Source organism: Papilio machaon, chromosome 15 (genome assembly GCF_912999745.1).
Source record: "Papilio machaon chromosome 15, ilPapMach1.1, whole genome shotgun sequence".
NCBI classification, from domain to species: domain Eukaryota; kingdom Metazoa; phylum Arthropoda; class Insecta; order Lepidoptera; family Papilionidae; genus Papilio; species Papilio machaon.
Genome location: NC_060000.1, coordinates 2,631,278 through 2,645,266, shown reverse-complemented (window position 1 = coordinate 2,645,266; position 13,989 = coordinate 2,631,278). Strand labels below are relative to the sequence as shown.

Genomic DNA, 13,989 nt, shown 5'->3' with positions numbered 1-13,989 from the left:
GTTTTATTTGTAATTAATCCTACCTTTATCTTAAATTTTGTTTGCATATCTAGTCATATCTGTAACAGGCTAGTCGTTTTACAATTACCCGAATAAATTATGTCAAACTAGTTGGTAACTTTAAATATCATTTACATAAAAAGCCGACTCTCACGACGCCTAGTTTTTTGTAAAAAAAAATCTAATCTATTTACAGTTACAATAGTGAAAATAATAGTTTGTTTCTTATTTAAACCTTTCCAATACTAGTATAAACAATATCAAGTAAAACCCGTACAAGTCCGTCTATAAAATAAAAGGCGTACACATGAATCGCAATGCCATGTGTAAGATTGATATCTACAGCTCTATTTTTAACGGAGAGATGAAAATTATCTTGCGTTGCGTGTTATAAACACCTTTTACACATAAAAGATCTATAAATAATGGTCGTGTTTGTGCGCTTGAATTGTGCGCGTGCGCTGGCGTCGCGCCAACACGTTGCGCATGCGCGTTAAATAGCTTACAATAATTTTTTCTCACTTCTTTCCAATTCTGAACGCGTAAACTCGCAGTATAAGTGACAGTGATGCTCAATATATAATTATTTAATAATACATCATAGTTAGTGCTTTATAAATAATTTATTGTGTGATAATGTCTCCAAAGTGTCCAGTGCTTCCGCTCCAAGACGTAACACTCTCTTTAGTCGGCAGACAGCTGATACACGCGCTATCTCGTGTTACAACAGATGAAGATGTCGAATTACCTTTCGCTATGGTGTCCTCTTATTATGAAAGTATGGGAGCTACCAATGACATATTCCAGGATTTACTCAATTTGATACTAAGCTCCGAATACCTCGAACCGTCGATACGATATTTATCCATGAAACTATTGCTTAAAGAAAATGTCAAGAGCTTGGCGACCGGGATCTTTCCCTGTCACTATTACAGGAAAGTACTAGAATTGATCACGGAACAAGGAAAGCATCTGACTGCGCTCAATTTGAAAGGGGTATGGGTTAAAGATGAACATCTACCTCTATTCTATCAGCTGATAAAGAATCTCACTAACCTAACGACTCTTAATATACCGTACATGGCGAATGATGAAGTGCTCAAATTCATAGGTGAACATAACAAAGTGCTCAAATTATTAGATGTGTCAGGTGAGACGGATATAACAGAGATTGGAATAGATGCCATGTTGACAGGCAATCCTCAACTCACTCAGAGTTTAACCGTAGTCAATATAGGTATTTACGGTGAAGAGAATGTGGATCACACAGATGTGGCTTTGTTGATACGACGCCTGCCTAACCTGACGAATCTAGGCAGCTATTCGTTTGTGGGTAAAGCTATTTATTACATTCACAACAACGACTGCCCGCCGGGATTTAAAACTAAATTACAATACATGCACGATGCTAGAACTAATTTAAGGACTATGAAAGCGATCGTCGCTCTGTGTCCGATGTTGGAGACAATATATTTAGAGGAGCCCGATCAAGGTGTGCTTCAATTAATAAAAGATTTGAGTTATGTAAATAAAATTAAATTGAATAAATTTCAATGTCACGAACTACATCAGTTGTTAGATAAAATAGGTTACAAAATTATAACGCTCATGCTTTCTGCTTCATTGGGGTCGTTCAACTTTACTAGGATAGCTGAAACTTGTACTAATTTAGAAAGTCTAGAATTCTATCAGATTCAAACGGCGACTCACGAAGAGGAGGTACCATTTAACAAGCTGGAACATATCGAAATAATACACGGTAACCTCTCTATGCAATGTTTGAAATATTTAATGACGTCCAGTCCTAGGTTAAAGAAGTTGATTATAGGAGATGAGATTCTTCTAGACGATTGTGATATGTCAAGGTAAGAATCTTTTAATACAAATAATTTTACTTTATTAAATGTATGGAAATATTTAACTCGTTTGGTAACCTCATTCCAGAAATATCAACCCCTAGATTTTGGAATCTAGTACTAGATTATCAAATAAATTTTCTTAGATATTCACTAAGAAAAAAAATTATTTAAAGCGCGTCTCGATTACATGTTTTTACCCCAATCTACGTATTTTTTCAGGATGCTCCGTCGTTACAAGTTCCCATATTTAGAGGCAATATGGTTTCCGAACGCTCCGCGGTTGTCCGCAGAGACTGTGGAATTACTTATCGAGTGCTGCCCCAAGCTTCAAAGTCTCGGCCAGCTCAGTGGCTGGCGCTTCACCCCTGACGAGATGATGCTCCTGCGCGCCATCTACGCGAGTACCAACACTGACATTATACTTTCACCACTGGGTATATTTCAACAAGGCAATTAAAGAATGATGTGACGGTAAATGTAATAAAATTAATATTAACATGTCGATAGATGGCAATGGTGTCATAATCTATAAGTTTTTTTATTTACACTGTAATATAATATTTAATTTATTAAATAAATACTAACAGGTTTACGATTGAAATCATTTTTAGAACATTAATTATTACCGTGGACACTATTTTTTTTTGTAGTTTTTCTGTTACAAACAGTAGAGAAATTTCTACTGCAAAAAATGGACCTAGATTGACTACGAAAACTGTGTATTTGAATTAAATGAATAGGTAATACTTTTAAGAAATCGTAAGTACTAACAAGATGTTTTGAAGGGAGGAATATTATACTACAGGACAAATGTTTCACCAAATAAAAATACAATTATTTTATTAAATTATTGAAACTTTTTACATTAAGAATAAGCTTTGGTTACACAGGATTAAAACACTAAATCAACTTTGACATAGAAAAGATCAGTCATGAGATCTCATTGATTAACAAAACACGTACTTAGTTGCATTGTAAAAAAAAAACATTTTATAGTATTTAGTTCCTTGAAAAATTTAAACAAATATGCAGTATTTTTAACGTTATCTTGTAGTTTACACCCACGAGAGTGTTTAACAAAAGCACTCTAATAATCAATGGGTTCTGTTTCTTGTATCGGTGGTGTGTTCTCTTGATTTTGTTCTTGTTTGTTTTTATGTTTCATCCTCAATTTAAACATCTTACACTCGTCCGCGCACTTTGTCGTTATAATACTTCTGTAAATGGGAAAAATACGCGTATTATTTCTTTGCGAAGTACTTATAATGAAACTATTTTTTTTTTGTTATTTATATAAATTTAATACATAGGTACATATCGTCAATTTTTATAAAGAATTTTTTGCATTTGAATTTCAATTTACTGTCGCTAAGGTTCGACCTATGTAATTTATCTATATTTGCACGTCTTCAATAAAGAAAGAAAAACAACACAGAATATTTTTATCCTGTAGTAGATTTGTGGTGACTTCGCAACTATGATGATATAGAGTACTTCAAGTAGCTAAATAAATTTAAAATAACTATAAAATGATAATGTTACTTACCTAACTAAATTCTCCTTGACCCTAAATCTGGATGTAATTTCCATAATGACGTCAGATACGATTTTGGGATCGAGGCACATTTTTGCTGGTTTGTTTCGGAAAGCGGGTGACCTTTTCCCAGTTAGAGAATGGGTGGCTAGAATTCTGAAAAATTATAAAATAAAATTACATATGTCTACAAATAACCGTGAGTTTTCACTGCAGAAACACAGATCAATGAGTTCTACATATAGGGGCGAAACGGCCACTTAAGCCTTTTCATTTTTATCACAATGAGTTTATTTTGCCGTATTGCATGATATAAAATATATATATTTTTTGGCTAGATCAAAATAAAATTTTAGGAAAATAGGTATATGAGAACAAATTGGTTATTTACATAAAACCCAATCGAACGATGGATCTATGGTAAGTAACCGCGTCGGGGTAGCAGTGAAGAGGCGGAGGTGACGCTCCGGCCTCTGTACTCATTACTTGGCGACTGTTTATCGTTATACCGATTACGTTAAAAATGAACTAAAATAATAACTTCAATATATTTACATTGCAATTGAATGCTTATTGCATTACCCAGTGTACGAGATATGTCATAATACTACTATGTTTAAAACTGCTCTCCTCCTTAGTTAAAAACAAAGTTTGTTTTTTTCACTTAGGGACGTAGGACCCATCCATCGACGGAGTAGAATTTATTTATGCATACACCATACCTTCTCGGGAATGTCGCAAGCAGTAGAGTTCTTGTTGCTATCGTGTAAGACTTCCAATTTACTTTTTTATATTTGTCTTTGTGTATCAGAGTTTTTCCACTTCCTATAGGTATCTGAAATTACAATGAAATGTTATATTGATATTAAGAATACATAATCAGAAGAACACAAAACGATTTTCTTAAAAAACGATTTGAAAAAATAATCGAATTATATTTACCCATTCTTCTTCTGTTATGTTGTCTGTCGTAGGATTTCGAACATCAGCTCTAGCATATTTATTGCTGATAAGGACATTGTCATCCGATCTATTGGATTCCACACTCTGACTTCTGTCACTTTCTTCACCCTCTGATAAATCCATAGTATTATTTACCACTGATGCGTTCGTATTTGTGCCATTACATTCTCTTGTAACAAAACCCGCCTGAGTTTTAAGATCTTTAAGCATTTGAAATAGTTTTCTGAAACCTGTTTTTATTTCTAAAATATCCTTTATATTGGCATTTTTAATTGATTCATTCGGTGGTGTGTTCTTCCTTGTTGAATCGGGTAATGATTTATTTACAATTTCTCTCTTATTTGCGGATTCGACATACCTACAACGTTTCTTTTTATCTACAATATTAGTTTGTCGCGGCTGTAAAACATTTGGTATAATTGCATTCGGTCTATGCAGTGGTATTGGCCCTTTTTTGTTTGCTCTTTTATTGGTGTATTGTTTCGTCGCGTTCGTTGTCTTGCTCATTTTGTTTTCTGGCTGGGAATTTAAAGTGAAATCGGTTAAGAAGATTAGTTATAATTTTAAAAACATATTTTTAAGAAGCCCGTCTGTTCTAAAGTAATACATTTTGTTCTAAAGTTGACTTTGGTTATTCTCTCGGGTCACATAAGTTGCCCTAATAATCTGGTGCAATAAATTAGTACTTTGGTAGTTATAAAGCACTAAGTTCGCACGGCTTTCTGTATTTCCTAAACTCTAATAGTACAATATTGGGTTTATTTTTAATAAAAAAATATTACCAAACAGTATTTCAATTATTTTTTTATTGTTTTATGTGGCGAACTATTTGTTCAATAAGATTTCGTTGTTTTACCTTTCAATGTTATAACGGTAATTGTAAACCATTTCAAAGAACACAATTACCTGCGGGTTTTACCTGCATCCCTTGAACGAGTTTAACGAAGTTATTTTCTGGTTTTCATAAGCCGTAACATATTTTCGAATTTGAGTTTTATTACTCTGTTCGTGATATAAAAATAATTACACGCTAATTGCGGAAAAGTATAGCAAACTGTCACCATTAAAACTATAATTTAGATGTATATTGCTATCACAAGTTTTCGACCTTATAGCATTGTGAGCGTCAAATTACAATATGGGTTGCAAATAAACGTCCTCGACTGTACCTCTGAGTCTTCAGATGAAAGGTTCTCATCGCTTGGTTCCCAAGATGATGCGCTAGACGAGAAATCCATGTCTTCTTGTTGGCCGCTTGGTCCACCTTCTTCCATTTTTAGGTCTATTATTTTATCAGCTCCTGGACCATTTCTTCCATCTATAAACATGGTATTACGGAATAAGAATCAAGTCCTAAGGAATACAATGATGATAAGACGAATTGACTCATTACATTACATACATAAATGTATTTTTATTATTGTTTGACATCATTTTGAAGTCGTAAAAAAACTTAACCGTTAGATCGTGGTAACGAAGCGCGCGAAGGGGAATATGATCCGGTAGAAATTATTGTAAAGGTGTACTGCATGGTGTGGAAACGATTCGACGGATTGCAGGCTTAACAAAGAGGTAAGTGACGTCAATGTACAAACTGTGAGTAATTAATTAAATATTTCAGTTTGAATTTAAAACACACAAGTAATAAAAAGTAACAAGTTAACTGAATAATTAGGGATTGTCCAATAGGAGCACTAGCTGATTTAGACTCAGGACATTATTGATGATAAATAAATATATTCAATAATTTGTATAAAGTATTACGGTATTTCTGTTTAATAAATAAGACACTTTCAACCGATACTAATCTACTTGAAATACGTTCCCGCTTCTATGTCTTAATGTTTTACTGGCAGCAAAAAACATACACGCAATTTTATTTCATAAATATTTCTATTGATTCCAATGAACCTTATAAAATGGGATATTTCGCAATCATAATACCATATCAACAACACATCCCTTTTGACATTTAAATTTAGTAGGTGATACTACCCTAGTACCCTTTGAATGCGCCGGAAAGTATTTATTCATTGTTTCTTTTTTAATTCCGCCCGGACCGTGTCGCGGGCGACAGCTAGTTCGAGAAAAAATAAGTAAATTAAAATACAAAATTTAACTCACTAGATAAGTGTTTCCGCTTTCTCACTGTACTTGTATCACCTTCCGACACCCCGATCTTAGACACCTCATGTTCTACTTTCACCATAGACCTTGAGTTCACAACACGGCCACTGCTCCATTCCTCAAACAGCCACTTCTCTATTTTACCTTTCGAGTTCATATCTAATAGATCATTTCGCACGGACTAGTTCCGAATGAATGAGGCCCTTCCCAAAAGTGCATTACATCGGTCCCAGGTAAAAGTTTCATTACGCACCCTTACTGCGTTATTATTGCATCCCCCGCCCCGTCTTTGTCGGAACAATAAGTTTCGCCAACGGCCCGATCTATAACAAAAACTTACGTTTTTTGCAAGCCATTTCTAAGTAAGTTTCTATCCGAAGATTTATTTTATTCCCTTCACGAGCTTCTTTGTCATTAGGCGCATTTAAATTACTATCCTATTTTTATATATATTTTTTTATCTTTGAAGTCTCTTTGAAATCATTTAATTATATTCATTTCACTATGTAGCTTTATAAAAATGGAAACAGAATCAATTTATGAATTGACTAGTTATCGCCCGCGACTCCGTCCACGCGGAATTAAAAAGCTTATAAGTAACCTATGTGCTATTCCAGACTATGTTCTATATATATGGCAAATTTCATCAAGATTCGTTGAGCCGTTCCGGAGATACCATCTAACAAACATCCATCTATCCTATCCATTCATCTAAACTTTCGCATTTATAATATTAGCAAGATTGTTGAAAAGCTATTGATTGAAATTATATCTATTAAGTTTACCAGAGAAGAAAACAATTTACATCTATATAACAAAAACAGATATCACACAAGATCTTTATCTAGCACAATATCGATTTCATTTTTGTAGAACACCGTTTCTCGCTTCCGGGATCAACTCACTCTACACCCTAGTATTCGCTATGAACTTTGGTATTTTAAGCTTGCTACAGGCAAACTGAAAGTGTGCAGCGGGTTTTAGACTACCCTCTATTGTTGGGAGAGGTCGGTATAAAGATTTAATAGGTTGGTAACACCACGACAAAGTGTTTTATTTTCCCTTCATTATTTAAATATGTGTACAAAGAAATAGAGGTAAAACATGTTTTTACATTTTATTTAAAATTAAATCAATTTTATTTAAAATATCAAAAAACGCATGTAAGTTCGTGTTTCGTGCCTTCATTGCAAGTCTATGACACGGTAATAATAATACCGTGAGTGAGAGAGATACAGTTATACACAATTCCTGTGACGTGACAAAGACAGGGATAACTATCTTCCGTCCCTTTCTGCGTACCAGGGTTTGGGGTTTGTTTGGAACAAAGGTTGTCCCCTACAAACAACCTAGGTTGTCCCTAACAAAGTTTGACATTCGTGCTATTTTTCGAAAATTGTGAGTACTTAGTGGCTGTAATTGTGCAAAAATATTTTGATATTACAGTTTTAGTTAGGTAAAGTTTATAAAACATGGTATACTGCTGTATCGTCGGTTGTAAAAGCACCTCCGTGAAGTTGGCCCTCTCACTTTAATTTTTTTAACTTTTTTTTACGCAAATCGTTTGAGAATCGTTTGAGAGGGTTTGAGAGAAAAGAAATATCGTTTGAGAGTTCCTACTTTCTCCGTAAAAACAATTTCAAATTCTAGTGTGAAGTTGGCCCCTACACTTTACTTTTTTTTCTTTTTTTCAATGCGAATCGTTAGAGAGTCGTTTGAGAGACATTAAGAGAAAAGAAATATCGTTTGAGAGTTTTTACTTTTTCTGTAATAAATATTTTAATTCTGGGCATCGAAAGTTACAAATCGATTTTCCTTTTTTTCCGAATTAAATATGGCAATCATGCACTTGGACGTTTCAAATTTATTGTGTAGGTAGAGAATGGTAAGAGAGTGATTGAGAGAAAAGAGAAATCGTTTGAGAGTTAATACTTTTTCTGAAAAATATATTTCAATGTCGGAATATAAAGTAACAAATCGATTTTCCTTTTTTCCGAATTAAATATAGCAATCATCCACTTAGACGATTCAAATTTATGGTGTAGGTAGGGAATGGTAATAGAGTGATTGAGAGAAAAGAGAAATCGTTTGAGAGTTAATACTTTTTCTGAAAAATATATTTCAATGTCGGAATCGAAAGTTACTAATCGATTTTCCTTTTTTTTCGAAATAATTATGGCAATCATGCACTTAGACGTTTCAAATGTATTGTGTAGGTAGAAAATGATTAGAGAGTGATTGAGAGAAAAGAAAAATCGTTTGAGAGTTAATACTTTTTCTGAAATATATATTTCAATGTCGGAATCGTAAATAACAAATCGATTTTCCTTTTTTCCGAATTAAATATGGCAATCCTGCATTAAGACGTTTCAAATTTATTGTGTAGGTAGAGAATGCTTAGAGAGTAATTGAGAGAAAAGAGAAATCGTTTGAGAGTTAATACTTTTTCTGAAATAAATGTTTCAATTTCGGAATCGAAATTAACAAATCGATTGTCCTTTTTTCCGAATTAAATATGGCAATCATCCACTTAGAGGATTCAATTTTATTTTGTAGGTAGAGAATGCTTAAAGAGTAATTAAAAAAAACAGAAATCGTTTGAGAGTTAATACTTTTTCTGAAAAAAATATTTCACTGCCGGAATGGAAAGCTACAAATCGATTTTCCTTTTTTTCGAATTAAATATGGGAATCATGAGGATAAACGATTCAAATTTATTGTGTAGGTAGAGAATGGTTATAGATTGATTTAAAGAAAAGATAAATCGTTTGAGAGTTAATACTTTTTCTGAAATAAATATTTCAATTTTTGAGATTTGTAAGTTTTTGAAAATCGATTTGTTACTTACGATTCCGAAATTGAAATATTTATTTCAGGAAAAGTATCTACTCTCAAACGATTTCTCTTTTCTCTCAATCACTGCCTAATCATTCTCTACCTATACAAAAAATTTGAAACGTCTAAGTGCATGATTGCCATAATTATTTCGGAAAAATAGGAAAATCGATTAGTAATTTTCGATTCCGACATTGAAATATATATTTCAGAAAAAGTATTAACTCTCAAACGATTTATCTTTTCTCTCAATCATCTCTAAGCATTCTCTACCTACACAATAAATTTGAAACGTCTTAGTGCATGATTGCCATATTTAATTCGTAATAAAAGGAAAATCGATTTGTAACTTTCGATTCCGACATTGAAATATTTATTTCAAAAAAAGTATTAACTCTCAAACGATTTCTGTTTTCTCTCAATCACTCTATTACCATTCTCTACCTACACCATAAATCTGAATCGTCTAAGTGCATGATTGCCATATTTAATTCGGAAAAAAGGAAAATCGATTTGTTACTTTCGATTCAGAAATTGAAATATTTATTTCAGGAAAAGTATTAACTCTCAAACGAATTCTCTTTTCTCTCAATCACTCTCTTACCATTCTCTTCCTACACAATAAATTTGAAACGTCCAAGTGCATGATTGCCATAATTATTTCGGAAAAAAAGGAAAATCGATTAGTAACTTTCGATTCCGACATTGAAATATATATTTCAGAAAAAGTATTAACTCTCAAACGATTTATCTTTTCTCTCAATCACTCTCTAAGCATTCTCTACCTACACAATAAATTTGAAACGTCTTAGTGCATGATTGCCATATTTAATTCGTAATAAAAGGAAAATCGATTTGTAACTTTCGATTCCGACATTGAAATATTTATTTCAAAAAAAGTATTAACTCTCAAACGATTTCTGTTTTCTCTCAATCACTCTATTACCATTCTCTACCTACACCATAAATCTGAATCGTCTAAGTGCATGATTGCCATATTTAATTCGGAAAAAAGGAAAATCGATTTGTTACTTTCGATTCAGAAATTGAAATATTTATTTCAGGAAAAGTATTAACTCTCAAACGAATTCTCTTTTCTCTCAATCACTCTCTTACCATTCTCTTCCTACACAATAAATTTGAAACGTCCAAGTGCATGATTGCCATAATTATTTCGGAAAAAAAGGAAAATCGATTAGTAACTTTCGATTCCGACATTGAAATATATATTTCAGGAAAAGTATTAACTCTCAAACGATTTCTCTTTTCTCTCAATCACTCTCTTACCATTCTCTACCTACAAAATAAATTTGAAACGTCCAAGTACATGATTGCCATATTTAATTCGGAAAAAAAGGAAAATCGATTTGTAACTTTCGATGCCCAGAATTAAAATATTTATTACAGAAAAAGTAAAAACTCTCAAACGATATTTCTTTTCTCTTAATGTCTCTCAAACGACTCTCTAACGATTCGCATTGAAAAAAAGAAAAAAAAGTAAAGTGAGCGGGCCAACTTCACACTAGAATTTGAAATTGTTTTTACGGAGAAAGTAGGAACTCTCAAACGATATTTCTTTTCTCTCAAACCCTCTCAAACGATTCTCAAACGATTTGCGTAAAAAAAAGTTAAAAAAATTAAAGTGAGGGGGCCAACTTCACGGAGGTTGTAAAAGCCGTAGTGAGCGAAAAGAGAAAAACATAACCTTTCACTCGTAAGTACTGAAACTACGCACTTATTCACATGTATTCATACAAAATAAGGAAGAAAATACAAACTAGTTGTTCTTTACAGTCTTTGTAATAACTAATATGTTAAAATACGGGTAAAATCAGCTAAAATAAAATAGTATTTTTCGAACATTATGCGCCCAAACGCAGATGTCATTTGTGTCAAATAATATACTGTGGATCTGGGAAACAAGCGGCCATATTAAACTTCTTTTCAAATTGGTTGGTTATTACCCGTAAAAATAATACCACCATCTTGTTGTAAAAATTACCCTGAATTTAGGGGAAATAAATTATAGTATGTATAATGTATATAAATGAAACAATTCACATTTTTTATACTATTTTCAACAGATTTCAAAAGGAGTTTTTAATTCTGGTATATGCTGTGTTTTTAAATATTTGATACTTTCTTATCCCGTTGATTTTAAAGAGTATGCTTTTTAATTTGTCCCATGTAAATTTTGTTTCTTAGAAATTACAATCAAAATAGTTTAATATTAAGTAGTTTTACATGTAGTGTTCACTGTAATGATATACAGAGTAATTTAAAATTATATGACTATAATATTGGTATGTTTTTTGTAGCTTTTTATGAAGACTTAGGGCTTCGTGCATATCGAAGAAAAATAGGACATCGTTTGAATGCTCGTCTAATGGACCTAAGACTGAAGAGATGCCGCGCTTTGTTGAAGCAGTACGCGGGAAAAAAATATCGGGAAATTCTTTTTTTGGAGTCACTCAAGACATCCTTGATTAAGGCAGCCGCCGATATTGACATGGACCTCGTTCGTGCTGCGATAGACAACTGGCCGAGCAGATTGAAGGCCTGTATTCAAAATCACGGATGTCATTTTGAGTAAACTTTAGTGTCATAAGAATCTATGTTTTGTTAAGTTCATTTTGGTATATAAATGGTCACATAATGAATAAACTTGTTTCAATTATTTTATATTAAACATGCAACAGAATTTATGACCTAAGTATTACTAAAAAAATCTGTTTACGTAATCTTAGTCACATAAACAAAAATTACGCATTGTTTTTTATATTTATTACGTTTATTAATTACAATTTAATTGGGAATATATAAATTGGTCTATATTAAATTTTATCGTAATTATTCATTTTCGGGACAAAACAAATAACTGGTAACCCCAATCCTTTTACTTATATATAGGTATAGTCTATAGTACTCTCTATCTGTCCCTTACGGGTGAACGCGCATGCCATATCTATATAATTCTTCATCTGAGCTTCATTGTGATTTTTTTGTCTGTCTTCGTATTATCAATGACGTTGACATTTACAATGTTGACAGTTGAGTTTGACGTGCATTCCACGGTTTTGGTTGTTTTTATTATAGGTTATGTCATATGGTTGTTTGAAATTTTAATTAATAAATTATTTTATTACAAAAGCAAAAGAAAAAAATCAGTTATATAATTCATACTATAGTGAATTGGACTCAATATGAGTACGGATGCAGCAGTTTTGAAAAGAAAAAAGACTACGATCAGTAAGGGAACAATTAAAAAAACTATAAAAAACGTTATTTGTCGACCCGATGCAGTGTATTGGTAAGCCTTTTGATGGGCATTATTATGTTTTACATCTTTTAATATTCTTTAAGCAATTTTAAGGCAGATTACAATTTTTCTTAAAAATATATATATATAATTTTAGGCCAGCAGTAACAGAAGCTGAAGGGAAAGAATTAGTAACTATACTTAATAAGTACAAAGTGGATATACCGGAGTTCAAAAAGCCACATTGGAAAGATATAAAATTATTACCTAAATCTGAAAGACCTAAACAACCTCCTATCAAGTAAGTTTTATTGACATTTAATACAATTTCTTTAGTCATCATGTCTTAGTTTACTTCAGCAAAAATAAAAAATTAATATCTAGATTATAATTTCGATATACCAGTGTATGAGATTAATTAGATTTTATTTTTATGATGTATTTCAAATTTAGAAATCATTTTTCTATTTTACTATAGTTATCTAATAATGGCAAAACATTACTGTCCACAGGCGAGTTGAAGGGCTTGTTTTCGGTCTATCTGAATGTCTAAACTTAGTAGAAAATCGACAAATAGCTGCTTTAATTATAGAAAATGATGTAAACCCAAAAGCCATAGTACATCCACTACTTGAAGCATGTCATAAAACTTCAACACCTGTGTTATGTATGACTGGTTTAAAGAAAATTAGTTCTAGCAACTTTGGGATAGCAACAAGCTGTTTAGGAATAAAGCTTAATATTTTAACAGATGTTACAAAGAAGATTTTAGAAATATCAAGAAAACATAATCCTCATAATGTACAAGAAATGTCTGTTATAAATGTTACTGGCATTGAAAAAGACAAGCAAGATATTGATATGAAAGATAGTATAGTAAATATTAAAACAGAATCTGATGCAACTAGTAATGTTTCACATTATCCTTATCTGTATAGAAATGATAAAAAAAGAGTATTTGTACCAGCAAGTATTGAAAAGGCAGAAAAAATTCAGAAAGATTTTATCGGTCAAGACTTCATTGCGATTTCTTCTAATGATGTGAAGGACAGAAAAGAGTACAAGAAAATGATTGTAAAAAGAATATCTAACAATCCAAACAGAGTAAAGGTTAAATGATCATAATTATAATAAATTGTGTTTTAAATTAAAAGTCATATTTCAAATAAAATCATTTATTTTATAATAATGTAAGTTTTATAATATAATGTCAAAAAAGACATAAAAAAACACATAAAACATTCCTATAAAAAGGAATTCACTTATTCTACTCAAAAATTGTTACAGGATTTCCATTATAATATATTTAGAATTTTCCTATCACATTTTTAGAGTACATAATTAAATTTCATCAAAAATCATTACTCAAATTTATAAAGGCTTCTCCATTATCCAGGTTCGACTGTATTATG

At 32.0% G+C, this 13,989-nt stretch overlaps 3 protein-coding genes across 3 annotated transcripts; 2 read left to right on the top strand and 1 right to left on the bottom strand.

The window, feature by feature from the left end:
• Nucleotides 1-463: 463 nt before the first annotated feature.
• On the top strand, nt 464-2,481 carry LOC106721048. Its single transcript, XM_014515911.2, has 2 exons — nt 464-1,865; nt 2,079-2,481. The coding sequence occupies exons 1-2, from the start codon at nt 637-639 to the stop codon at nt 2,314-2,316; spliced, it is 1,467 nt and encodes a 488-aa protein (XP_014371397.1). The 5' UTR covers nt 464-636; the 3' UTR covers nt 2,317-2,481.
• Nucleotides 2,482-2,536: 55 nt separating this feature from the next.
• On the bottom strand, nt 2,537-6,857 carry LOC106721049. The gene is made up of 6 exons (XM_014515913.2): nt 6,481-6,857; nt 5,526-5,674; nt 4,336-4,875; nt 4,116-4,228; nt 3,406-3,549; nt 2,537-3,076 (listed from the first exon to the last, which is right to left on the bottom strand). The coding sequence occupies exons 1-6, from the start codon at nt 6,638-6,640 to the stop codon at nt 2,947-2,949; spliced, it is 1,236 nt and encodes a 411-aa protein (XP_014371399.2). The 5' UTR covers nt 6,641-6,857; the 3' UTR covers nt 2,537-2,946.
• A 5,519-nt stretch (nt 6,858-12,376) lies between these two features.
• On the top strand, nt 12,377-13,706 carry LOC106720913. The gene is made up of 3 exons (XM_014515719.2): nt 12,377-12,628; nt 12,735-12,878; nt 13,090-13,706. Exons 1-3 carry the CDS (start codon nt 12,522-12,524, stop codon nt 13,694-13,696), a joined length of 858 nt encoding a protein of 285 aa, XP_014371205.2. The 5' UTR covers nt 12,377-12,521; the 3' UTR covers nt 13,697-13,706.
• The last annotated feature ends 283 nt before the right edge of the window (nt 13,707-13,989 follow it).